Here is a 27,693-nt window from a genome sequence, read left to right as displayed (position 1 = left end):
TTACTGAAATCTTCCCCATTTTTATTGCTTCAGCACTATTGAAATAATGGCAGGTGTGCCATTGTCAGAGCCCACCATGCAGTCATAGCTCATGTCTGTCACACTGCTTGAGGCCTCTTTGCAGACCTGCTTCAGGGATGCTGATCCTTCTCTACAGGATGGCTGTAGAGAAACAACATCCTCAATAACATCACAGAACCCTGCCATCAATGGGAAATACTGATTCCTGCTCAGCCAGGAAGGCAGCTCCGCCTTGGCCACACAGACAGTATTACAGATAACTTTTGTTAATTTGAAAAAAGACCCCAGAAAATATCAGCGTGATTAACTCTGTAATTGCTTCTAGAGGAAGAGTTTGACTTCTGCTGCCCTGCCTCTCTTCTCTTTTTCAATGCCCTGTGGTCGGAGTTGCTGCTGCAGGGCGTGGGGTGGTCAGCTGAGGGAGATGCAAAAGCAGAATGCAGGACAGGGACATTTGTCATCAACACTAAAGCTGTTCAGTCCAGGGATGTCAGTGTGACACTCAGGGCTCCGTGGTGGTGCCAGGCTGGGGCAGGTGGACGCTCCATCCCTCAGCTGCTGTCCTCCAAGCTGCTGCTGCAGGAGTGGAACCTCATGGTGCTCAAGGGGTCCGACACGTAGCCTGCAGGAGCAGAGAGGGTCCCTGCAGCTGGCACAGAGTGCTCCCCAGCCCTGCCCCACAGTGCCAGCACAGCAGCACTCTGCAGCAGCTCACCGTTTTTGTCCACGGGTGGGTACTGGAAGGTCCTTCTCATGTCATCCAGAGACAGGCCCTGAGAAGGGGGCTGCCCAGTGCTGCAATTTAAACAGGTGTTGGGTCCATACCCACCCCATGCCCTGGGTGTTGGTTCCATACCCATCCCGTGCCCCGGGTGTTGGTTCCATACCCACCCCATGCCCAGGCAGCCCGGTTGTTGGTTCCATACCCACCCCATGTCCCGGGTGTTGGTTCCATACCCACCCCATGCCCAGGCAGCCCTGCGTGTTGGTTCCATACTCATCCCATGCCCAGGCAGCCTGGGTGTTGGGTCCATACCCACCCCATGCCCCGGTTGTTGGGTCCATACCCACCCCTGTGCCCAGGCAGCCCTGGGTGTTGGTTCCATACCCACCCCTGTGCCCAGGCAGCCCTGGGTGTTGGTTCCATACCCACCCCTGTGCCCAGGCAGCCTGGTTGTTGGTTCCATTCCCACCCCATGCCCAGGCAGCCCTGGGTGTTGGTTCCATACCCACCCCTGTGCCCAGGCAGCCTGGGTGTTGGTTCCATACCCACCCCATGCCCAGGCAGCCCGGGTGTTGGGTCCATACCCACCCCTGTGCCCAGGCAGCCCGGGTGTTGGTTCCATACCCACCCCATGTCCCGGGTGTTGGGTCCATACCCACCCCATGTCCCGGGTGTTGGTTCCATACCCACCCCATGCCCCGGTTGTTGGTTCCATACCCACCCCTGTGCCCAGGCAGCCCTGGGTGTTGGTTCCATACCCACCCCTGTGCCCAGGCAGCCCTGGGTGTTGGTTCCATACCCACCCCTGTGCCCAGGCAGCCTGGGTGTTGGTTCCATACCCACCCCATGCCCAGGCAGCCTGGGTGTTGGTTCCATACCCACCCCATGCCCAGGCAGCCTGGGTGTTGGGTCCATACCCACCCCTGTGCCCAGGCGGCGCAGGCCCGCGCGTTCACGGCGTACTCCAGCTCGAAGCGAGTGCGCAGAGCGGCCACGTGGCTGCGGCCAGGGCCACCCCGGGCCACCAGGCAGTCCGAGGAGGATGAGGGAGACAGGGACCCGCTGCTGTTGCTGGAGGCTGGAGACATTAACTGGATTTAAAAAAAAAAAAAATAAATAAAGGTACCATTATGGCATATTTAATTTACAAGTCCTTTCTCATCTCTCTCATAAGTCGCATCCCACTTTTCCCTGGACTTTTCCATCCGCTCCAAAGCCACTGCTGTCCTTGGCTGCTGCCACTGTCCCTGTGCCCACTTGCACTCCCACCTGCTTGCACACACACAGACCTCCCCTGCTGGCAGCCAGGTCCTTACCTCAATATTGCACAGACACTCCTCTAACTTTGTGACAACTTCTGAAAACTCTGGTCTCCCCTGTGAACACAGCAGGAAAACCAGAGCTGGGTTAAAAATGGAAAGGGACAGATCTGATGTGATTAGATTGACACACAGGGAAGGTATGAGCCACAGTCCCCATCATTTCCTCTCTCTGAATTTCATGGCATAGCTGTCAGTCTGTTTGGGAATCTGATGAAATCTGCAAGTTCAGTGCTGAGCTACAACATGAAGATGTGTGTGCATATGAACTTTAACTGCAATTCATCTCTCTTTCTGTAACAATTAGATTTGAGCTAATGATGACTAGGTCACAAAAGAAACTATCAATAAATTATTGGCTCTGCTCTTTAGGTTGACTTTCTCTTTGCCCATGAACAGGACTTCTGACACAGCAACAGCAGAGACAAGCAGTGGATGAGTTCCTGGCCAGCCTGCCTGTATGGCCATCCTCCTCCCTCCCTTGTCCATGAGAGTTGCACTTAATAAAACTAAATGTTTACTTCTTCACAGAGCTCAGCCCTAGGCCTTATGGCAAATTCTCTAGCTCTAATTAAAGCTCACAAATCCAATTAGCCAATGAAAAAGGCTTCTCAGGAGATGCTGCTAATCTTCTAATCACCAGTTTGCCTTTGGAAACAGCTGCTGTCAAAAGTTTCTGGGAAACAGATGTTCAGCTACCTGATAAATAGAAACAGGGACATGGCACATGGGAACTAGTTTTCAGCTGGGATGAGCCTTGAATGAAATGAAAGATAAATAAAAGGATACATTTTCTAACTTGGAGGTATTTCATGGCCATCCAGCAAAACCCCCACTCCCTTTTTTTCCTTTAAACTGAGCAGACCTTGTGGGGAATTTTACTTGTGAACACTCGTTGAGCCCCAAAACTCACCAGTTTTCCATAACAAATGGTAGCAAAACACTTTTAGTAAAGCAAAATAGGGCCTAATAAAGAACAGTAGCAAAAAAACCCTTAATAAAGATAATTTTGACAAGTTTTTGCTCACATCTTGTGCAAAGCTCTGGCCATCCATGGGCTGATTGAGCCATCAATTGTTTTATAGCTCTGTCCTGAAGCTCTAAAGATGAAGTGACATTGGAGTCACACTGATGGGTAACAAACTGTTACTCTGGGACTCTGAAAAGATGGTTTCTCCTTATAGGGGCTGACTGGCTGTGGGAAGGGTGACAAGACACGGGGACTGTACCCATCTCAGTGCCTGCTTAAGTCAGCACTTTAATATGACACCTTATTAATGAATTTAAAATGAATGTGTGTTACATGCTGTCAATTAACCATTGCTTACAAAAATCTGAGAGCAGCAAGGAATTTTCTACTCATTCTGTAACAGCTCAAGTCATAATCAGCATTACGTGATTAATTAAGTTTTGTTGAAAGGCTAAATGTTAATTTACTTTCCTCCTCAATTCAGCAACTCTCCTGTATTTCCTGACACACCCCATTGCCTGCTTGGGGGCTTTCTGCAGTGACCCTTCCCACAGAAACTGTGATTTTGGGGGCATCAGCCAGAGCAAAATGCCATTTTCCCTCTGCTGGGGACACTCACCTCAGGACAGGCATTCCAGCCCCTCATCAGCAAGGCAGAGATGGGCTTGGGGATGGAGTAGCCGATGGGGGGGCGGATGTGGTGATAAGCCATGTCTGCTGCTGCTGCCGCTGCACGGGACAGCCAGAGACACCCGTCAGCACCTGGGGTCAGCCCGGTCCCAGAACACCCCTGCCCACCACTGAGACACAGCCCTACAGTCACAGCAACCCCAGGAACACCCCTGCCCACCACTGAGACACAGCCCTACAGTCACAGCAACCCCACACCTAACCCTAACCCTAACCCTGCCCACTGCTGAGACACAGCCCTACAGTCACAGCAACCCCACACCTAACCCTAACCCTAACCCTGCCCACTGCTGAGACACAGCCCTACAGTCACACCAGCCCCAGGAACACCCCTGCCCACCGCTGAGACACAGCCCTACAGTCACAGCAACCCCAGGAACACCCCTGCCCACTGCTGAGACACAGCCCTACAGTCACAGCAACCCCAGGAACACCCCTGCCCACTGCTGAGACACAGCCCTACAGTCACACCAGCCCCAGGAACACCCCTGCCCACCACTGAGACACAGCCCTACAGTCACAGCAACCCCAGGAACACCCCTGCCCACTGCTGAGACACAGCCCTACAGTCACAGCAACCCCACACCTAACCCTAACCCTGCCCACCGCTGAGACACAGCCCTACAGTCACAGCAACCCCAGGAACACCCCTGCCCACCACTGAGACACAGCCCTACAGTCACAGCAACCCCAGGAACACCCCTGCCCACTGCTGAGACACAGCCCTACAGTCACACCAGCCCCAGGAACACCCCTGCCCACTGCTGAGACACAGCCCTACAGTCACAGCAACCCCAGGAACACCCCTGCCCACCACTGAGACACAGCCCTACAGTCACAGCAACCCCAGGAACACCCCTGCCCACTGCTGAGACACAGCCCTACAGTCACACCAGCCCCAGGAACACCCCTGCCCACTGCTGAGACACAGCCCTACAGTCACAGCAACCCCAGGAACACCCCTGCCCACCGCTGAGACACAGCCCTACAGTCACAGCAACCCCAGGAACACCCCTGCCCACCGCTGAGACACAGCCCTACAGTCACAGCAACCCCACACCTAACCCTAACCCTAACCCTGCCCACCGCTGAGACACAGCCCTACAGTCACACCAGCCCCAGGAACACCCCTGCCCACCACTGAGACACAGCCCTACAGTCACAGCAATCCCAGGAACACCCCTGCCCACTGCTGAGACACAGCCCTACAGTCACAGCAACCCCAGGAACACCCCTGCCCACCACTGAGACACAGCCCTACAGTCACAGCAACCTCAGGAACACCCCTGCCCACTGCTGAGACACCCAGCAGGTGTGGAAACCTACTGCTGAGCCATCCAACCAACGAATAAAGGCTGGATGGAGGCTGGAGGTTAAAGGAGGCTTTTTCCATCAGACCAAGAGCAGACTGAGATGCCCGTGCCATGGCCACAGGCCCACCTCTGGTCACAGGTCAGACAGCAGTGAGGGTCTCAGTGGCACAGGGGCTTAACCCTCCCTCCTTACCCATGCTGGCTCTGACCATGTCCTGCAGCACTCATGTCCCCTAACAGCTCTTGTCAGACATCCAGGGGTCAGAATCTCAGGAGCACAAAGTGCAGCCCTGGAAATGTTGCTCTGCTGTTGTACATCCCCCTTTACCCCCAGTTTGTGGATGCTGTCTTGAGGCACACCAAGGAGATGTACCAGGGAATGGCTTTGCAATCCCAATATTCATGTGAGATACAGACACTCTGTAGTCAGAGTGTCTTATTGCTAGTCCTAGACCTAGACAGGATAGGTCTGTGCTCTTCACCAAACGCCATATCTCAGCACTTAATAGCGCACTTCAGTATGATATGGGTTAAAATTACACAGTGCAGCTACTTCTCGACTTCAGAGAAATTTAGAATATTAATTCATTGAGCATGTTACCTGGTTTCAGGTGAGCAAAGGGAATTTCCCCCGTTAACAGCTCCCAGAGGCACAGAGCGTAGCTGAAGACATCGGCTTTGATGGTGTACCTTGTGCACTGGGTGAACACCTCGGGGGCCATCCAGCGCAGGTTCTGCACACCAGGAAACAGCAATCACACATTAGCAGTGTTTGCCTCCCCACACAAGCACCTATTTCTGTGTTTGTAGGCTTGTTTTCCTTTGTTTCCTTATTTCCTGACTCCATCACTCCATAAAATGATTGGTAATCTGCCAGGAAAAACTTTCCCCTGGCTTGCAAGACTCAGTCAGTGTGTTACAGTGCATGATATGTACCTGCATTAGCTTGGTGCTGTCTCAGGTCCATAGAGCCAGGCTGAGCTGGCTTAAAAACATCACAGGAGGGTGAGAATAAAAACAGAACCCCAGGCTCAAGGTCTGGAGACCACATCATGTGGTCTGAGATATATGCACATATGCCATATAATGGGAATTAACCACTGCTCCAGCTGGCAGAAGTAAACGCTGGCAATAGCTGCACTGGACTGGAGCCTGCTCTCTTGGGGTCTTGCTGCTCCCTGCAGACCCCCAGTTCTGAGGCTGCTTCACAAGCAATTCATCTCTCTCTGGAGTAATGGGTTCAGGGTGGATTTTTAGAGTCCTTGTGCTCCCTGCCCTCCACGCCCACAGTGAGTGCCACTACTGAGTGTTAAAGAGCTGCTCACCAAGGCCTGGGGCAGCACCACCATCCTCTGGCACTGCCCTCTCCATTCCATCCCATCACCACATTAACAGCTGGGATGAACATTCCTGGCCATGGAGTGACACACAGGACACATCTGGACTCACACCCATGAAGACAACAGCTGTCTTGTAAATCTGACTGTGAGCAACAGGCTGTTGTGAAGAAAAGAACTGTGAAATAAGGGAACCAGTGCTGAGCAGCTGTTAGAAAAAGGAACCACCTGCCAACAGCATGTGAGTAGGGAAGAGTGGATTAAAAATAACTCCTTAGTAAGGAATTGCAGCAACAGAACTCCAAAGACAGCCTTATAAAGCATTGTTTTCTGCTGCAGATGTTATATATTCCCTCATCTCTGTTATTGAAGACAGAGGAAAAAAATAAAACCAAGACAGAGAAACATTGAGAGAGATTTAATACTACACCTGTCCATCTATTCCAATAAAGGTATTTCCAATGTCTTCTTCTCCTAAACTGTGTTTGCCTGCATGTTTGATATTAATCATGTGGAACAAAACAAGAAACAAAAGAAACAAACCCCAGGTTGTTTTGTCATGTTGTCTTCGTCCAGAGATTGCAGAAATCGAGATTCTGAAACAGAGCAAGAAAAAGAATTACTCTCAGGCCAATACACTTACTATACAAAAGTCCTACCTTAAGTGCAATTCCACAGGGCCCTCTCAGTAAGCACATGTTTAGTTTTAGAGAATTTGGGGTTAATTTATAAGTGTTTCATAAAAACTCCTTACCTCCAAAATCAGCAACTACTGCATGACCATCCTCATACAGGAGAATATTGTGACTAGGGAAAAAAAAAACATAGGTAATTGTTTGATAGCATCTTAAAGATGGTGAAAATGCTATATTTTTTGGGTCATAGCTAAACATTTGAGCTCAAATCACCTCATCAGATAGCTAAATGTCTATAGGTATGCCTCATATTTACTGTTAGAAAGTACACATTACCCCTGAGAGGACAAGCCAACCTTTGAGTGACTTGCATGCAACAAATCCAGAGAGACTTTTAGAAATCAGCAACAAAACCACGGGGTTTCAAATAAATGGAAACTTGGGGAAAGACCCACAAGCTGCTTTAGCTAGGTCACAAGTTTCCAGTACCTCTGGAGGTGAAGATTTCCCTGCCCCAGTCACTCAACCTTCATGGCACAGGGCTGTGGAAGGGCTGAGCAAACCACAACATAAGGAATGTGGACACAACAGTGCTCTCAGGGTATTTATCAAATGCTGACTGAGCCGAGAAAATTCAGAAGAGTGAAAAGTGTATGAAAAACAGAAACGAAAAAGTTGCAAGAGTTTACATGAGGAGGGAAAACGGAAGTAATATTGACGGTCTCAACAAAAAGCGGATACAAACAAAGAAGAACAGTCAAGGGAGGAACACAAATTTTACCAGATAACAGTCTTAGGACAGAAAAAAACTTAAGCTCTCTCAAGCAGGACTCCCACAAATCACTGTCTTCAAGATTTCCACTTTCACCTAAACCCAACCCTTGGGATGATAAATTTAATCATAAAATTGTAACCATGACTCTCTTGATTTATTTTTGATCTGATTTTAGCTCTCACATGTACTTTCCATCAAAATATTGACATGATTTTAGTATGACACGTGGAATTGTTTTGAGACCCACACCATAGGCCAAATGAAAATATGAATCAAACACAGGACTGAACTAGAGAGACTCTTGAAGGCTGTGCCCCAGGGTGGGTGCAGGTACACAAGCCATACAAAGCTACAGACTTTGCTGTGGTCTTTGCTCAAATTTGGCCTCTGTCAGTAGGGAGAAAAATTATCACCATGTCTCAATGTGAATAAACTGCACTGAGCCCTGGCTTCAGCTTCAATTTATTCCAGGATCGTATAGACCTGAATAAATCCAACTTGACAAGTCAAGACATAATGAAGACCTAGGCTGACAGTTTTTGTGGAGAAGCAGAGAAATCAACTGAAATTCTCTTTCTCCTCATGGCATGCATCAGCCTTTCACAGAATCACAGAGTCTTTGACACTGGAAAAGAAGTCTCCAAGACCTCCAAGATCACAGAGTCCAACCTGTGACCAATCCCCACCTTGTCCCCAGTCCAGAGCACTGAGTGCCATGTCCCATTGTTCCCTGGATGCCTCCAGGGATGGGGAATCCACTACTGCCCTGGGCAGCCTCTTCCAATGCCTGACCACCCTTTCAGTGATTAAATTCTCCCTGATGCCCAACTTGAACCTCCCCTGGCCCAGGATCTGAGCAACAGTGCTGAAATGCTCATCTTGGTGCTGAGTGCATTGATGGGCATATCTGAGAGCAGGAAGCAGGCTCTGGGAGGGCTTTGTCAGTCTGGCACCTCCAGGAAGCCTTACAGTTACGTGTTTTTCTTTTTTATAGTAAAAAATACACCCCACAGAAATAAGGCTTGGAAGGTACATCTTAAAAATGCTATTATTGCCTCAGTGGCGCTTGAAAATTTGAAAACCTCAGATGCAACAGGTAACTGTTAAGCTTGTGTTTTGAGAAATACAGCAAGAAAAATCCAAGCTGAACTGAGCTGGCAGAAGACTAATACCGAGTTCAGCAGAATCAGAAATTAATTGTCTTCTGTTAAGGTCACACAGGGATTGCAGTGGTGAGAGCGGGCATTGTTCTCTTCATGAAACCATGGAAGGAAGAAAACGAGATAAGAACGAGGAGTGTGCAATCATCCTGGCTTTGTGAAAGGACGCGGTGCTGGGTCTGCCAGGCACGGAGGCTTCTCTCCCATGGCAAGTGACAGGCTCAGCATGTCCCTTTCACAGAGATTCGGGCCATTAAAAGATCCTTCTGCCTTTAACATGCTGTGGGTGTAATGAAAAGCAATGGATATTTTAAGATTTCACAAGGGATATTTCAACAAAGAGGAGTCGCAGACTCCATCCTCATTACCACCAGGCTGCCATCGTCTCTTTCATCTCCCTCACCAAGCAGCTCTCAGAAGTGTTCACAGATAGTTAGAGTCATCAAAAGCAGGTCAGTCGCTCAAAGGCTTCCTCCAGCCATGTTCAGCTGTTATGGCTTAAATTAAATGGATAATAAAATGGTCTCTCTTTTATTAAAGTGCTATTATCATCGTGGCTGCCATCCCTCACCATGGTGTAAGTGGAAATAAGTTGATGCATGTCACCATTTCTGATGGCTGTCAGAACTGAAAAGCAAAATAAAACTCCCAATTATTCTTCAAATGGAAGGATAACCCCTTTTCCAGGGTAGAGACACGAAAGATTAATTTTCTTCTCTATTCTGTCAAGCCATATTGCAGGTTTATTTAATGCATTATATGCAGTGCATTAGATTTCAGAATTCACAAAGGTGGTTATGAGTTATGCGAAAATTTAAGGTAAATAATATGAGGCTCCTGTGAAGCCACTGACAAAATGTAACACAGAATTTCACTCTTAGTCTTTCTCTTAAGCTGTTGCAAAGATTTTCATCTGGTAATTGTGCCTGTGGGTTGGCTGGGACTCATGCTGCAAACATGACTCCTGCTCTTGCACTAAACTTTCAGAAGTTGAGCTCTCTCAGCAGCACACATCAATGGCACCAACAACCCCAGAGCACATTATCTTCTGACCCTTACAAATATGATCTGTATGGCTGCTGTGGGGCTTTCTGGCTCTCTAGGAAGGTACTGGTTTGGGCTTTCTTTTGAGGAAATAATTATTCTAAAATCCTTCAATGCAGAATTGTTCTCCTCAGAGCCACCAAGGCATGGGGCTGCACTGTGAGGTCTTAGCCTTGGCTGCCCTGGTCTGAGCCTTGGCTCCCCTAGAGCAGTTCCACAGGCTGCAGAGTCAGGCATGGGGCTCTTGGCTCGTGCCACTGCCTCGGGAACAAGGCTGTCCCTTGGAACAACACAGGTTTGTGGAAGCACTGGGCAGGGATGCAGGTATGTGAAGGAGGCTCAAAGCACAGTGGAGATGCCATCCCAGGCTGCCTGTTGCTCTCAAGGGCTGACAGAGCTAAGGACCATGTTTTGGCTTTAGCAAAGGATCATTTTCACCTCCAATCTTGCAATCAGTGCAGCTCAGTATTTCATCCCCTGTTGCTGCAACACGCACAAGACTGTTCCCGTAGCTAGAACAGAAAGAACAGGCTTTTCCCTGCAGATACCGAGGCCTCAGTGCTCCCACTGGGACACCACCAAGGAGATGGATGAGTGCCCAGGCCCGTGCAAGATCCCAGCTCCCAGGGGGCAGCAATCAGAGCTGCTGTTAGCTGCAACAAACGAGCCAAGCAAACCGAGAAACACACCAACTCAGTGACTGGGGGAAATATTTACAGTAAAAGAGGCAAAGCAAAGGGACAGAGAGGAAGTGATGAGGGAATGTGACCAAGTGCCCTTTGACAGACAGTGTTAGGCTGAAATTCAGCACTGGAAAACAGAGATTCGGGAAAACAAAGAGATGCAGGAAAACACTGTCAGCGACTGCAGCCTTCCAGGACAACCACAGTTCAGCTCTTGTGACTTGTATGGGTTTGTATAAAACCCCTGAGATTATTTTCAACTGAGTGCTAATGAGACACTGGCGTTGCAGGAGACTGCACAGTGTCCCTGTGGCTTTGAGCCTTCATGTTGTCTAAATTTCTAGGTTAGAGACAGAAACTGACCTGTTCAGATCCCGATGTATGATGGGCTGTGTGAGATTGTGGAGGTACTCCATGCCTTTGGCCACATCTACAGCAATGATTAATTTAGACTGCAGATCAAGAATTCTGTATTTTGTAAAAAAAATAAAAGATTACTTGAAGTTAATAGGCAGTTGAAAATTATGCTGATCTGTAAATCGTGCAACAATTAAAAATATTTTACATACAAAATAATGCTACATAATCTATGTAAAGTAAATCTATATACTGTAAAATAATGACAACAACAAGTTTGTGAAGACTTATCAGTTTACCTTGTACACCCAGTAAACTGAACCAAAGCTCAACATTTTCTAGGGTATTCCTTTCTCTGTTGTCCTATGCTGAAATGAATATTTACATCAGCTTAGATTCCCTGCTCTTCCAAATTCTGTGAGCAGGCCTGCTGGTGGATGAGGGCAATACCTCTTCTGCTCGTGGAGCAGGGAGAAGAGTGATCCCCCCGAGATGTACTGGGTGACAATGGCAAACTGGCTGGGGTCATCCAGGCAGGCTCCCACGAACTGGATGACACAGGGGTGGTTCAGTCGGCAGAGGATGGAAACCTCGCGGCAGAACATGTCCACATCAGACTTGGAGCAGTAGGTGTTGGCCCGGTAGCTTAGCGTTGACATGAGAGGAGGCAGAAGGCAAAGGTATCATAAAATATGGGCTTTTGAAATGCTTCAAACTAGGTGATCCACCAAGCAGGATGGAGAAGCCTGACAAACTTACCGTTTGATTGCAACAATTTTATTTCTACATCGTCCCTTATAGACTTTTCCAAAAGACCCTAAAATAGTTTAAAATAAATAAGCTCAAATACGTTTGTTATGAACACCAAACATTTAAAGTGAGTGCCCTTTCACTTCTGGTACCTGAGCCGATGATCTCGTGGAACTCTATCTCAGAGAGCTGCAGGTGGAAATGTGATGGCAAACCAGCACGGAGGAGGAGGACATCAGCCTTTTCTGCAAGAGGAACACCCATCCTGTTTGTAAAACATGGCCAGGGGGAGGACCAAGCATAAAAGCACTGACATTCAGAACTCTTGCACTGGGAAAGCTGATTTTTCCCTGTGAATTGACTGCTAATCCTGCTCCCTGCTGCAGCAAAGCCCAGTGACAGCCACATCCTTGCAATGCCACAGGCGGCCTTGGGCACTCCTGGCTTTAGTACCTGCCAGCCATGAGCACTGTCCCATATTCCCAAACTCTACCTGTACCACGGGATGGCAGTGCAGAATTCCTTACATGGAGAATTCATCCCTTCTTTCTGTGTAGCCAGTGCCCATTGCTGCTGCTGGGGATGCTATTCCAGAGCTGACTGGCTCTTGGTGACATGTGGAATCTAAACTTTGCAAGTGAATTTAGTTGTCAAATGTCTTTATCTTGTTGATCTTTTTAGTTTATTATTATAAAGTTTATCAGAATATTTCTAAACAGAGCATTTTGATGCTGCCATGTGAAGGATGTAAGGATTTGATTATATTCAGAGTGAACATTTAAAGTGGGAAATTGAAAGTACCACAAAAAAAAAAAAAGAGGAAATATCTTAAAATATCTTAAAATATTTATCTGAATGTTTCAGCTGTATTTCATTCAGAGCAACACAAATTATTTTTGGGCAGAAATTTTCTTATAAGGATAATTCAGGTATTCTGTGGTGTGATTTAAATGATACTTTGCATTCATGGAGAAATGGGTATTTCATTAGTGCTATTTCACATCACAGCCTTTCCTCAAAGAAATAAAAAGAAATATATATATTTTTTTAATTAATGAAAACAGGGCAAATACAGGAATTGTCATTATACTGAGTAACAAAGCTAAGTATGTTGTTTCCTAAAATTATCCCAGGGAAATGGAACAATGTACCATAAAAAGTCCAGGAATAATGAATCCTGTGTAGGATGCTCAGGCTGACAAACACATTGGATCAAAGGACCACAAAAGTCCACATTTTCCCACTCTGCCATTGCAAATACCTTTTGTCATGCTTTTAATCTTTCCTAGGGGGGATGGCACTGACACGTAGGAACCGTCTGAAACAAAGAACAGAGTGAAATTATGGAGCTCAACGACAACATAAGTGATGGTGCTGATAAATTAATGAGTCAATGATGCCAGAAAGAATTAATAATAAAGGGTGAGAATTCAGATAAACACACCAACACATCTGATGGGAGCTGGCTTGGGCTGGGATACAGTTCATTTTCCTCACTGCACCAGGCACAGCAGACTGGGGTGCTGTATGGCTGCAGCCTTGAAAGCAATCTGAGTATGGCCAGAAAATGCTGAGTCTCATGACTGTGATTTTATTTGTGCTGGACAGGACTGACCCAAAGCTCTCTGACATGGGTGGAGCACTTCCAGAGATTTCAGCAGTCTTTGGATCAGGCCCTTTGAATAAAATGATTGCTCAGCCCATACCTCCTCCAGGCTGGGAGTATTCATTGCAGGGGGATTCATCCTGAGGTCTCTTGTAATGCTTCAGGAGGGTCACAATTGCATCGTGACCTAGGAAGGAAAGAGAAATACAAGGATTTGCAGGTAACTCAAAAGACTTAAAAAAAATATTATTTTATACTAAATCAGGGTATTTTTTAAAAAAATGTAAAACATGACTATATAATATGCAAAGACATGGTGATGCTAATCTAAACCTACTGCAATTCTTAATTGTAGAAATATGGAAATTTCTGCCAGTAAAAACAAGCATGTTATTTTCTTGAGTCCACCTACTCCTAAAATGCAAGATATGGCAAAGGAAAACCCTGCTGCAGAAATCCTGCAATGGAAATTGGCAATCTTCTTCAGTGAACTCGTCTTGAGTTTGTGCTGGATGAAATGAATGTTTAGCAGAGATCTGAGATGACGATTGAAGGGCTGGTGTTTATAACCCTTTGTGGCAGTGCCTGGGGAGCCGGTGCTGGGAGCTCTGTCTGCAGGCATTGGCAGGTTGTTTTCCAGTGTTATCCCCTTCCCTTGCTGCCCTCTCCTTCCTGCACAGCTTCTGTGGGTTTTGTAGCAGAAACTGGAAAATTGAAATACCTTTCTCATAAGCCCACATCAAACAGGTCTGCTCATCCTTTTCTCCACTGGACCTGCTGGGATCACAAGCTACAAGATTCATATCAGCTCCGTTATCCAGCAAGAACTGCACAAGGCGAATGTGGCCATGGTAGCAAGCACAGTGCAATCCTGCAACATCAGAGAAGTGTGGGGAGCACAGCTGTCAGAACACAGCAATGGGACTGCAGCAACAACTGTAAAGTGCAAATTGATCTCCTCGATAAATAAATATGTTGTCAAAAAATACCCGAGGCAAGAGGTGAAAATTAAACATTAAGGTTGCAAGAACCAATCTACTGCCTCTGCACAATGTGCCACCACTTTGTCACCTGCAAACCACATTTAATGACTCTGTATGTGAGAAAAAGCAAGTGGAAACACAGGCAGCTCTGTGTAGTGGGGACAGGAATGTGTGCAGCCCTTCAGACACTACATTCCAGAAGCCTATCTCTTTGCAGAATAATTGTAACACTACTTAGAAGCCTTAATATGGGAGGAACAGTTTACTCCAGGTTTTGTTACTCATATACACCCTAATGAGCCTGATACATCCTCACTGAAGTCTTATCACTCCCATGCCTCCAGTAAAAATATTTAAAGAAAGCTGTGCTCTGTCTGAAAGGTACTCGGGTGCTGGAAATCCTGGTGGTCCATGGCTTCCCAATATTTTGGTGCTGGTATATACCCTCATACACAGTAAGTATGGAGATGTTACCTGTGTGCCCATCTCTCCCCTGATGATTGATGCTTACAACATTCTGGTCAAGAAGAAACTTGACAAGTTCTATGTTCTTTCCATAGGTGCAAGCACTGCAGAAGTAAAGGGAGTGGTGAGTGCCATAGTCCATAAAAGAAGTACTTTGGGTAGCCAAAAAAGAATTAAAAAGAGATAAAAATGAAATAATAAAGGATCATTAAAAATGTCAAATGCATGATTAATCCACCAGAGCATATTCATTTTTATTGTTTCAGAAACATTCTAATTATTGCTGAATCACCTAATTTTGCACAGTTGTGCAAACAGTCTGTTTGGACTGGACAAGGAGAGGAACCACTGTCCAATCAGTTGTTGGTGAATCTGATTTTCACTGCCTGGTTGTGCCTCTTGCTTCATGCCCTGTCATGTATCTCATGACACAAACTCACCCTCCCTGTGTAGCTCTCAGCTCGCTCTGTCCCTCACCTGGGTGCTGGGGAGACATTGGTAATTCTGGGTGTTGTGAGACATTTGTGATTCTGGGTGTTGTGAGACATTGGTAATTCTGGGTGTTGTGAGACATTTGTGATTCTGGGTGTTGTGAGACATTTGTGATTCTGGGTGTTGTGAAACATTTGTGATTCTGGGTGTTGTGAGATATTTGTAATTTTGGGTGTTGTGAGACATTGGTAATTCTGGGTGTTGTGAGACATTGGTAATTCTGGGTGTTGTGAGACATTTGTGATTCTGGGTGTTGTGAGACATTGGTAATTCTGGGTGTTGTGAGACATTGGTAATTCTGGGTGTTGTGAGACATTTGTAATTTTGGGTGTTGTGAGACATTGGTAATTCTGGGTGTTGTGAGACATTGGTAATTTTGGGTGTTGTGCTGCACGCGTGTGTAAGTGGAGCTCCACTGACATTGGCATTTGAACACCTCACCTGTGGAAAGCTGTTTCACTGAATATGTTTTCTTTAGTGAGACTTTCTGTTCCTGAGAGCTGAATTATTTCCTTGACAACTTCAAACTTCCCATTGTAACAGGCACTGAAAAGGAAGCCAGTACAGAGGAGTTAGCAAAGCCAGCCTTCCCAAGAGCCCCAAACCTGTCCAGCAGCTGCTCCAGGGCACTCACAGGTGTAGAGGTGTGTCTCCATAGATGTTCACCACGTGGGGCTGCACCTCGAAGCTGCTCTGCAGTAAAAACTTCACAATATCGTGGTGCCCGAATCGAGAGCAGAAGTGCAGAGGCACATGATCTTCATTGTCCTGAGCATTCACTGCCAGTTCACCCAGAAAAAGACCACAGAAAGGATTTTATCCTTAACACTGTGTGTCTGGGGTTGTTTGGGATATTTAGTAGAATTTTATGTGTTGTGTCTATGCATTTTGAAACCTCCTGGAACAATATTTGTGGATGTATTTGTTCAAAATTGAAATTTCCGTGATCTTTTGGATATCAAACCCATATTGCTCTGTGCCACCTGCAGTGCACTTTCAAGGTGATTTTCTGAACTTGGGGCATGACTGCTTTCTTCCAGCTGCAAACATATTGAGTCTTTTGACAAAGCTTTCCATGAAGGAATCATGAGTTATAAATGACCTTTAGAAAGAGCAATTTTGAAGCAAAAGTAAGATAATCACAACATCAACAGAACTGGGAACATCCAGGCAGCACAGAACTGCTGGCACCTACCGGTCGTAGCAAAAGGGCAGTTGCACAGAGTGTCCCTGGGGGATCCTTGATCTGCAGAGGGGAATGTTGGAGCTGCCAGCTGTCATGGAGCTCCCCATGCCAGGGAGCCTTCTGCCCGCTTATGGGACGGGCAATCGCTGTGGGTTTGGGCTCACATTGCGATAAAAGAAACAGTTCAAGTTTGTGACCCCAATTACTGGTCTGCACTGAACAGTGCCAAATTTATTCAGGTTCTTTCCCCAGTTCCTTTCATTCCTGGGCACTAAAGACTTTTCCTCTGCTGCTGCATTTACAGAAAGTTTCAAAGTGTGCTACTTTAAGAGCAAAAGGCTTCCCGCTTCCAGTCTCCCTTTTCTTTTTTTCTGTGCTGAAGATTTTGAGTTTAAAGAAAGGGACCTGAAATGGTGCCCCAGATTCTTTCCTTTTGGAATAAACTCTCTAACAGAGGGCAAACCTCCCACTGCCTTGTCATGATGAGAGAACGTCTCTTTTTCCCCCCCTTTATTATAATTATTTCAGCCCAGTGCATACACATTGAGGCTGAAACACCCTGAGCTCACTTCTGAAAACAGCACGCACAGACCTGACTGCACTGCTTCCCTCCATGCTGTTTTATTGCAGGAGGAGGATGTGTGATTGCAGGCAGGACTCACAGAGAACATGGTAAATTGATGTATTAACGAGCAGTACGTTTCCAAGCAATGTACTGATACTTCCCAAAAAACATTTCTGTCTCTTACTCTGAGGATAAGAAATTAATTTTTAAATAATTTGGAATTTGCTCAGTATTTCACAGAATCGTAGAATTAGCCTGGGTTAGAAGGGACCCTGATCTTTCAGGTCCCTCCCTGTGGGCAGGGCCACCTCCCACTGTCCCAGGTGCTCCAGCCCCAGTGTCCAGCCTGGCCTTGGCACTGCCAGGGATCCAAGGCAGCCACAGCTGCTCTGGGCACCCTGTGCTAGGGTCTCCCCACCCTCACAAGTAAAAATTTTTTCCTGGTGTTTAATCTAAGCCTTCCCTCTGCCAGTGTGAAGCCATTCCCTTTGTCCTGGCACTCCAGGCCCTTGTGAATAGTCCCTCTCCATATTTCTTTAATGCTCCCTTCAGGTACAGGTAAGAATCTCTGCATTGATAATCACAACATGCCAAAAATGTGACCTATAAGTTATAACATTTGTATGCCTTTGTGGGGTGTGTCCCCAGCGTGCAGGGGCACACCTGTCACACAGGTGTCACAGCAGTGGAGGAGAAAGGCTGGAGAGTGGCACATTTTGTGCCTTCAGTGTTACTGAAGCAGCAAAAGGAGAGGGAAGGGAGCAAGAACAAGAACCCAGCAGAACCACCAGCTGCACACTGACATTAGCCATGGGAGAAAATGTTTTAAATATTTCTTTACATATTAAATATTTTAAATATTATATTAATGCAGAATATAAGCAATGAAGTGCAATGTCCCAGCCCGAGTGGCATCAGTGTGAGGCCACCTGGACTAAGAACTGACCCAACGCCCAAAGTGTGCTGAGAGACTTTTGGCCAGCCCATCAAGTCTTCACACAGGCACTTTCTCAGGCAGGAAATGGCCCACAGCAAAGAGTGGGAAGCTTGTGGAGCATCATAAATTATGTGCTAAAAAAATCCCCTTTTCTGTGGAATTTTGACTTCCACATGAATTATTTTAAATTACTTGCTGCATAATTTTGACTTAAAATCCTTCTCCTGTACCTTGTTCACTAGTTCTCTGTGCATTTGAGTCGCTTTGACTACAGATCCCCACCACATGTACCCTGCCTGAATCAATGTCTAAATAATGAGCCACCTCTGTATATTAATCTTAATTTTGTTTTTTGCCCCCTCTTTTTTACCTCTAACTTATTACTGAAAATAGAGTAAAGGTGAGATGACAAACCAGCATGCTTAACCAAGGAAAGCTTTCGAACTGCTGCTTTCTTGTTTCAGTTGTCCAAAGATGATACACAGACACACATACAAAGACTATGTGTTAGGAAGCTAAGACTCTGTCTAGAAAACACAGTCTTAAAGAGGACTTTTAAATATCTTTTCTTACCATCAGCTTTGCTTCCCTCTTCCATCAAAAGCTTTGTGATGTTGAGAAAGCCTTTGGCAGCAGCCAGGTGGAGAGGTCTGTCCCCAACTTCACCACTCGCATTCACATCGGCTCCAAACTTCAGTAACAGGTGGGTTACCTAAATAATTAATCAGGGTTGATTAAAATATCACATGAAAATAAAACCTTGAGAAAACCAGATACAATAGTGCATCGGGTAGTACTATACGTGAGCATCTCTGTGAACTTAAAACAGGGAGAAGAGATTCAATGGGAAACTCATTTTCAACTTACATGTCTATAAAAATATTAAAATTCTCAAAAGCAAGCAAACATTAATTCTGAAAAACATTCTCTGTGGTGAATGGACGCCAGACCAACCAGCATAGCAGAGGAACAGCCCCAGAGTGCCCCAGGGCAGGGCTGGGTGCCCCAGTTACCTGCTCGTGGCCGTAGTAGGCAGCGATGTGCAGCGGCGTGAAGAACACGGCGTCCTGCACGTTCACATAGGCCCCGTGCTGCAGCAGGATGTCCACAGCCTGCAAGGAAACCAGCAGCACTGCCCACTACCAGCACCGTGGGGGTGTGTGCCATGTGCCCACGACAATACTCTGTGCACGCATTGCATGTGCTCAGCTGGCGAAACAGGACTTTGAGACCTCATGCTCCAGTTTAAAGCATGTCAAACAGCCCCAACAAACAGGTGATAAAGGTGCGGAGCATGTAAAAGTGATTAGCTTACAGTACTTGAACTGAACACTGAATGTCACTGATGCTTTATAAATGAGACTGAAAATCGGTGTGCCACTAAAAAAACTGATATATGAAGTAAGAGGCACAGAAATGGCTGTCTGGATATTCTCAGAACAACCTTTAATTTTCTTTTAGCCATTATGAACAAAGAGCTGTAAACATATCAGAGTTTTTAGAAGCGAAAATGTCACACAAAATGAAAGATCCTTTTAAATTTAAATGTGTGAAGGTAAATCCTCAAACATGGAAAGATTTCTTTGTATTTTTGAACATAAGAGCTCTTTGGCTTCAATAAATAACCCTAAGTGCTTTCTTTCAAATTTCTACTTTTTTTTGGTCCTTCAGGAGGCCCATGTTTTTTTGAAAGCTATGAACTCTGAGGAAATGCCTTGCTGCACAGCTGCCAAAATAGAAGCCTGAATGAAACCACTTTGGGTTCTACACTGAAGCCTGAGGGGGTTTTTCTGAAGCATGAGGGAGGCCTTGGGCACACAGAGGGCTTGGGCTGGGGATTGCTTCAGAAGTTCTGCATATCAGTTTGATGGGTGCAAAGTCACGATGATGAAAGACACGGGACCACGAGTCAGGACAGGGTGAAGAGCTGGGGTTGAAGGGGTACCAAGGATGGGGCAGGGGCCAGTCCTGCACTGAGCTGCTGACACCAGTGCCTGCCCACAGAGAGCCCCTGGAGGAGGGCAGCCGGTGCCAGCTGCCAACATGCACCTCTGCCACCTGCTCGCTCAGCTGAGACCCCCCAAATCACATAAAACATGCGACAACAAGGACAGCCAGTCCAACCCATGCAACTCTCGAGGGCTCTGAGAACACAAACTCTTCCCAAGCAACATCAGTCTACAGGGATTGCTTCTTTACACAATTTCATTTATTCTTTTTTCATAAGAAGGCCTGAAGATATTTTCTGCATAAAGTCTGTGCCCTGACATATATAAATGTATCCATTTCCCATTAGTTTTAACCATTTTTCTATGGCATCAGCTATGATTTCCCCTGGAGGCAGCACTGCAGGGCCAGGTGTGATTATTGCCACGTGTGGGGGTTCTGCATCCTCCCTGGAATGCCCTCAGTGCTGCATCACTCTCACTGTGACCCCCTCACCACCTTTACATACAGCCAGAATTTCCCTTGCCAAATGTCACTTGTGTTGACATCCTTTTGCTGCTGATTTCAAAAAAGCATTTGACTACATTTCAAAAATCTGAAGAAAGATCCCCTGAGATCTTTCTGCTGGCTGTTCCACCAGCTCAACAACAGGCACTCAGGGGATGGGTGGGAATATGCTCAGCTGCTAAATAAAGAACACACTCCATTATTTAGCTAACACAGCTGATTCCCTCCATCGTGTTTCCCAAGTCTGGCCAATTTTCAATATCTTGGTGAGCCAGAGGTGGGAACATAGAGCCAGCCAGCCAGGGATTTAATGGTTTGGTGGCTTTCAAATGATTAGTCTACTAAGACATTTTCCAGGAAACTACCATGAAAAAACCCTGAAGTTGTAGCTGTTGTCTCTGAAAAGAGATGTTTGGGCCTGTAGCTTTTACACTAATATGACTGAAATGTCTTTGGATTAGCCTGATTTTAATTTAGCCATGAAGTGTGAGGCTGTAACACATTCAGGGATGTGAATAACTCCAATTAATAACTCCATATTCTCCTCAAACTCTTTGGGAGCTGGAATTCAAAACTTAGATTCATCTAGAAGCTTTCAAGGTGGATCTTCAAGGTGAAAACAGTGTGTTGAGTGATGTACATCCATCCCTGATGATGAACATAAAACTAGATGGGTTTTGACACATTTTCCAGGCTGTAGCAATGGCAGCCGTGCCTGCTGCTTTGTGATCCCCTGATAAATAGAATTCTGTGCACTGTACTAAGCAAACTCCACTCAAGTGTAAATGATGAGAGGGGTACAGAGACAGGCTTGATAGTCTCTCAGACAAGATATCTTTCTAGGAAAGAAAAAAGGAGTCTTAGAAAGCACTGAAAGCTGTCATAGGCATCACAAGTAGGAGGCTATGCTGGAGGCATGTGCAAAGATAGAAATACTTCAGAAACTAAGTAGGGAAAAAAAAAAAAAGATTTTTATCCTCAGGAGACTGACGGTGAGCGAAGGTGAAGCTTGTAACCAGGAGACGTTCCCAAGCTGCAGAGAAAGCAGCTGGGTGGGCTGGCCAAGGCAGCCAGCAGCATCCCAGTGGGGTTCACGCCAGCACAGCCTGGAGAACAAGGGGAGCTAATGCTTCCTCTCTCCTTGTACAACCAAATGTTATTTCAAAACAATACTTTCAACAACTTGCACAATAGTCTTACTTTGCAATTTTTCTTAAAATTCTCTTACAAGAGGTTTATTCAGAAGTTTTTTGAACACTCAAGTCAATGATCTTCACTTCAAAGACAATTAATTAAGCCGCTCTGAAGGTTAGAAGGAGCCAACAAAAACCCCATGAGACAGACATAAGGACTTTGTCTTTTGGAAAATAACAAGGGGTAAAAACTCACCCTTATAAGGTGGTTTGAAAAAATTATTCCATGTTTCCATGAATATAAATGAAATTGTGGACAAAACAAGCTACTTTATCTGGCAGAGGAACTTCTAAGCTGACTGAAAAACTCACAGCTATGTAAAGAAGGAAAGCAAGAACTTGGACCATAAATCCTTGGTTCCCTGTGCAGCAGATGAACCAAATGAGTTTATATATATACAGAGTCCCACTCAATTTATGGAGATGCTTCTGATACTTGGAGAGCTGATCATTCCAAAGGAAGAAATAAGAAACTTTTCAATACTACTAACAGTTTATTTCTTATTGAGTTAACATTGTTGGGTTGTGAGCACCTTAAACTTGCCCATAACCTCAGCAGGAGCTCAGGACAAGGGAGCAACAGCATGTCTGCCTTTGGCATTTACAGCAAAAGGCCAAAATGTTTTAGAAATTGCTTGAAACCCCAGAGTGCTCAGAGAAGACCCCTTTGTACTGTCCACAGGGGAGACATTAAATACCTGTGAATGGGGCCATCCCAGAGTCAGGGCTCAGGTTAACAGCTCCACCATCATTCTGCACTGAACTATCAGAATCAAAGAATCATCAAGGTTGGAAAAGACCTCCAAAACCTATCAAGTCCAACCTTTGACCTGTGTCCTTTTGTGCATGTTTGTTCAGTGTAAAAATACATACACAGATACGATTTTCCCAAAACGCAGAAAAAATTAAACAAAATCCGGCTGTACTTAACCAGTTCTGAATTTTGTTTTGCAAGACAGTAAACCAGAATGACCTGCCAGCAGCAGCTCTCACCTGAGTCCTGCACACGCAAGGGGGACATACCTTGCTGTGGCCGGCGATGGTGGCGACGTGCAGCGCTGTCAGCGCCCCGTACCCGACCTGCTGGATGTCGGCCCCGCCGTGCAGCAGCGCCGTCAGCAGCTCTGCGTTGTCCTGCGGGCCAGGATGGAACGCACGTCATTCCTGGGACAGGCTCTCACAGCTGCAGGCAGCAGCACCAGCCCCGGCTGTGATGGAGAGGAGCGGCCGCGGCCCAGGGGCTCCGAGCGCCACAGAGGCTGGGGCAGCTCTGCCCAGCACCAGGCCTCTCTCCTCTGCTATACTGAGGCCTGGCTGTTAAAAAAGTCTCTATCCTGATTTTATGGTCGCACTGGACAACTCCTCTGTCTCGAGTTGCTCTGGAAGTTGCACTGGAGTTGCACAGATGACACTGCAAAAGCACACGCTGATTCCTGTGCATGGGATCTTTATGGGGCCTTTTCTTATGCACCACAGATGTGAAACATACATTTTCACCAGAAACAATGACTAGAGAGCTCATCTAGACAGTTTAGACAAATCAGTTGCTCAGTTCTGATTTCCCATCATCAATTCTATTTAAAATAATTTACCTTATAGGCTGCCAAGTGCAGAGCTGTAAATCCATTTCTCGTTAGTCTGGATGGGCGCAGCCCTTTCAGCATCAGAGTTCTGATGTGGGATTTGTTGCCTTTAGAGAGAAAAGTGGAAAAAAGACAGTTACAGGAAAGAACATGCAGATGAGGCAAGAAGCTCCTGTGTGAGTTTGAAAGCAGAGAAATAGATATCTTGACTGCTGACCTGAGGCAAGTAATAAAATATATATTTTGAAACTTCAGAATGATGAGGTTGATGGAAATATCTCATTGGCTGGGACAATTGCAGGTCTGGCCACATACCAGCTCACTGTTTGTTTACACTTTAATGTGGATTTGGTAAGGGCACTGAGCTCCTAGAGAAGCAAACTCCTCCTTTAGCATGCAGAGCGTGCTGCAGAGAGCTCCATGAACCAGAAGGTGCTTCTGGAACCTCTGGTTCCTCAGTCACTGAGCTCCTTTGCCATCTCAGAACTGGAGCACTGCTCTCCCTACACAGGACATCCTCACAAGGACAGTCATTTTGGGCAGTGCTAATGTGGCTCCATTAATGTGGTCCAGGCCAGGAGCTTTGCTCTGACCTTTCTCACACACAGTGAATAAATACATAAATTCAATAAATTCATCTGCCTTTTGAATACTTGTGACAGTAGCCAAGGACAATGTCAGATCTAGTAGCTCTTTGCCCTTCTCTGAGTGCTCACAGAACTAATGGTAAGTGTGTGTTTTCCTAAACTTCCTCTCAGCTACCCCAACTGCACTGATGTTCCCATGTATTGATGCCATCTTTGGAGAGGATCTTGCACTCAAAAATGACAAGTAAATATCCATTCATTTTTCAGTAATGCAGGATCAGATTGTTCCTCATCGTGAACATCTAAGTAAGATTGATAAAATCATTTAGGCATGTCAGTACTTTGCAGAGCTGAAACCTCAGGGTAAAAGTCTCTGCCTCTCTCAGCCAATATCTGCTGAAAATTGTATAACAAGAGCAAAGCAAGTACATGAACTAATGACTTTTTTTTTGTGGATAACAGAGCAGCTGTGTGGATCCAAGTGGAAAATCCCACCATTAGTATGTTTGTATGAGCATCCCAGAACACATCTCGCCCTCCTCCCTTGTGCATTCTGATGTGCTATCTGGAAAAGCCTTATCAGCTGATGTTTGTCACTAGAGCATTTCAGTTATTCTTCTTTTAATCAATGTGAAATGAAATACAGATATTTTCATTATGGTAGAAAAGCTGGTGGTGTAAGTAAGCACCACAAAGTGCTGCTACAGCAAGGTCCCTGTCCTGGAGCCTGAGCCAGGACAGAAATGTGGAGGCAGAAATGCTCTGCGGTGGGTTTGGGTTGGTGAATCAGAAGCAATTTAGGATGAGCTGAGCACCTGCAGTGAATCCTGGCGCATCACGCACAGAGCCGTGGCCAGGCTGAGGGATCGGCTCTTTCTGGCTCCACGGAAGCCTCAGAGCCCTGCTGAGAGCTGCTGCTCCCCGAGAGCACAGAGCTCTGCCAGCCAGACCCGTGCTGGGGCAGGGTGCCCTGCTCCACACCTACCCCCGCACACGCAGCACAGGTGCAGCAGCGAGAGCCCGCTCTCCGTGCGGAAATTCAGGTTCACTTTGCAGAAGGCTTCGTCAGAGCTGAAAAAGGGATTTTACAGATGAGCACTTCTTTCATCTTTCTGCACAGCTTCTTGCATGTGGGAAACATTTAAAAGAGAAATCTCAATGTAATTTTTTTGAGACACGAGGCTGAATTTATCCCCAGTTTACAGTCTGTAAATCTAGAAATACTTCACTACTATCAGGTTGAGTGGTCCAGATTTATTGTTTTCTGAGAAATCTGGCTATGCAATCACAATGTATACATTCTAAATTTATCTAAATTAGGGGAAATAAGAGGAAAGACTCTTTAAAAATATAAACAATCATTAAAAACTCAGCATCTCTATTAATGCAATAATAAGTATGATGTATTTTTAAAATATGTGTATTGATTTTAAAATGGTGAGTAGGACATGCACATAGCAGGGGCCATCTTGCTAAATGAAAAGAATAACTAGGAAAAGCCCATCAAAAAGTGGGTTTATGCTCCACAGATGAAATCACAGGGACAGTGATCACTGTGCTTGCTTACAGGTTGTTAAATGAGTCAGTACTTGGACATTTTAGCTTTTGTCATTGAGCCTTGTGAGTTTCCTTCAGCACAGACTGATTTGTTAGTAATCCGTCAGACACTCTAATTAATTACCTGTGTTGAAAAACAAAACACACCCACAGCTAATATTGCTTTGGAGAATCTCAATTTTGGCCCGTCCATAGAAGTTTCCATTCAGTGTCACCCATGACCCTGAGTTTGCAGAACACTTGGATTTGTGTAACTATAAACCCATCCTGAGGGAGGAGCAACCATTACACGTATTTAACAAGGTTACAATAAAAAAAAAAAAAAAAATCAATACTTTTCTCAAGGCGTTTCCAGTCTGTGAGCTGGGAGCTTGCTGCGCTGGAGCTTTGCAGGTAATGAACAGGTCTGTGCTACTCAGCTGGGTGAGCCTGCGTGTGCTATCCTGAGAAAACCAGTCCCATCCTAACTTCAAATTAACTGCTTTTGTGCTTGCTCACAATGGTACACTTTAGCAATATCCCTGGCTGCAGAAGCACATCAGCAAAACTGAAAAGTGCACAGCAAAATCAGACATTGTACTAGAGCTAATTATTTTACAAAAGTATATAGGTGTTTGTTGTAAAATATTGGCATTAATAATCAGCAGCCACTAATTTTGGTACTCTGCTGTGGGGCTCTGCCCAGCACCGTGATGATATACTCCCAAAAATAGACATAAGGAACATGCATTCCACACAGGAGGAACTCTGTCCATATAAAACACCTGAAACTGGAAATACTGTTTTATAACAAATAGTCATTTTAAATAAATCGATAAACAGATTCACATAATATTTTACCTGAAAACATGCTTTAACTCTGCCAGCTCCTTTTCCTTGATTTGCAGGTCGTCCTCCAAGCGCTCTGTGACTGTGGCATAGGATTCACTGACTTTCTTCTTCCATTCATCTACAACAAAAACTCCAAACTGATAAAACACTTCAAAGCACAAAAATAATGTCACAGTAACCAAAACACCGGATTTTTAAACATCCAATTGTACAGTTTCACATATATTTCTAATAAAGTTTAATATATGACAGCTATTTAATTGTTCCTGCTGCAGCCAATACAGAAACATATACAAGGATTTCAGAGACATTGCACATTGTTAGCTCTTTTTTCCTCAACAGACAAACAGCAGAAAAAGGTTAGAGATTTAAAGGTTTTTCTCTTAAAGTATGAGTTAAGTCAACATAGTATACAAGTTATTATGATCTTATATAATTGCCCAAATAAATTTAGTTTAGTAGTTTTCTTGGCTTTTTTGTCTTCTTTCACAGCCTGTATCTGGGTTAAGTCAAGAACAATACCTGAGCCTTGAACTCAAGAGTAAACCAGGAATGAGTTATCTCCTGAAATACCATTCGCTCCTTGCTGATGGATGGATGGCACACTGCCTGTAAAAAAGTGACATTAGTTACCCGTGCAAGTCTGGGTTGGTCTAGATTTATAATTTCCCATTTGTCCAATTTATCTTCTTTGTTTCAGCAAAGTTCTTGCAGTAATATGATTCCCTGTTCAGGGGCAGTGACAGTCCTGCTGAAAAATACTTGTGATAGTCTCTGGCTAAAAATAAACATTGTGCCAAGAGGAATGTCATGCAACAATAGCATGGAGCGAAACAGCCTGTGCTGTCCACTGGGCTAAAGTCATAGAAACACCCACTCAGCTTGCTTAAAAATCCCCAGTTCATTCCCACACAAACACCTGCCTTCATCTGTTGAACACTTACAATTAGTGGGAAATGGTAATTTGGCAGCTTGCTGCTGATTTTGTAGAGAAAAGGGAATGTGAGCACCTGAATCCCAGGTGTTCTGTGAGGATCCCCGAGGAGTGCAGAGGTCCCCAGATCAAGGAGGCCAGGGATGATTGTCCCTCACAACCCCCTGGCACAGGGGGTGGCATTGGGAGCATCTGGGTATGGCACTTAGGAAGGGCAATATACAATTCAAAGTGAAATGCAAATATACACATATAAATATTTATATTTATATATTTGTATATTTATGTATTTAAAGTGAGGTGATTGACCTTGGCAGCTGTTCTGTGTGTGAGTTCTCGTCGCAGTGAAGGATTTCAGGCAAGCAGACAAGTTACCAGAACACACATCTCTAAATCCTCCCACACGCTGCAGCCCACTGTAACAACCTTGCTGGCGTTACCAGCCTGTCCCTGTACTTGCACAAACCTACACACCAATCCAAGGATCTATTTCTGAAGAGTTTGAACTTCTGGCACTCCCAGCCTGTCCCTATACTTGCAGA

General features: G+C 45.5%; 1 protein-coding gene across 1 annotated transcript; it reads right to left on the bottom strand.

Moving 5' to 3' along the window:
• Positions 1 to 26,411, bottom strand: TNNI3K (TNNI3 interacting kinase; the record flags this gene model as incomplete). The annotated part of the gene is made up of 24 exons (XM_036387592.2): positions 1 to 643; positions 737 to 816; positions 1,667 to 1,836; positions 2,062 to 2,121; positions 3,654 to 3,763; positions 5,639 to 5,771; positions 6,918 to 6,970; positions 7,129 to 7,181; positions 11,035 to 11,139; positions 11,479 to 11,673; positions 11,788 to 11,845; positions 11,931 to 12,023; positions 13,040 to 13,096; positions 13,485 to 13,571; positions 14,106 to 14,255; positions 14,842 to 14,936; positions 15,766 to 15,870; positions 15,959 to 16,103; positions 18,586 to 18,724; positions 19,026 to 19,124; positions 22,683 to 22,793; positions 23,252 to 23,349; positions 24,815 to 24,900; positions 26,227 to 26,411. Coding segments are annotated over 24 exons (2,538 nt in total), but the record flags the coding sequence as incomplete, so codon positions are not given.
• Between the last annotated feature and the right edge of the window lie 1,282 nt (positions 26,412 to 27,693).

The sequence above is a fragment of the Molothrus ater genome, chromosome 9 (assembly GCF_012460135.2).
Source record: "Molothrus ater isolate BHLD 08-10-18 breed brown headed cowbird chromosome 9, BPBGC_Mater_1.1, whole genome shotgun sequence".
In the NCBI taxonomy this organism is placed as follows: domain Eukaryota; kingdom Metazoa; phylum Chordata; class Aves; order Passeriformes; family Icteridae; genus Molothrus; species Molothrus ater.
This window is presented reverse-complemented; position numbering and strand designations above follow the sequence as displayed.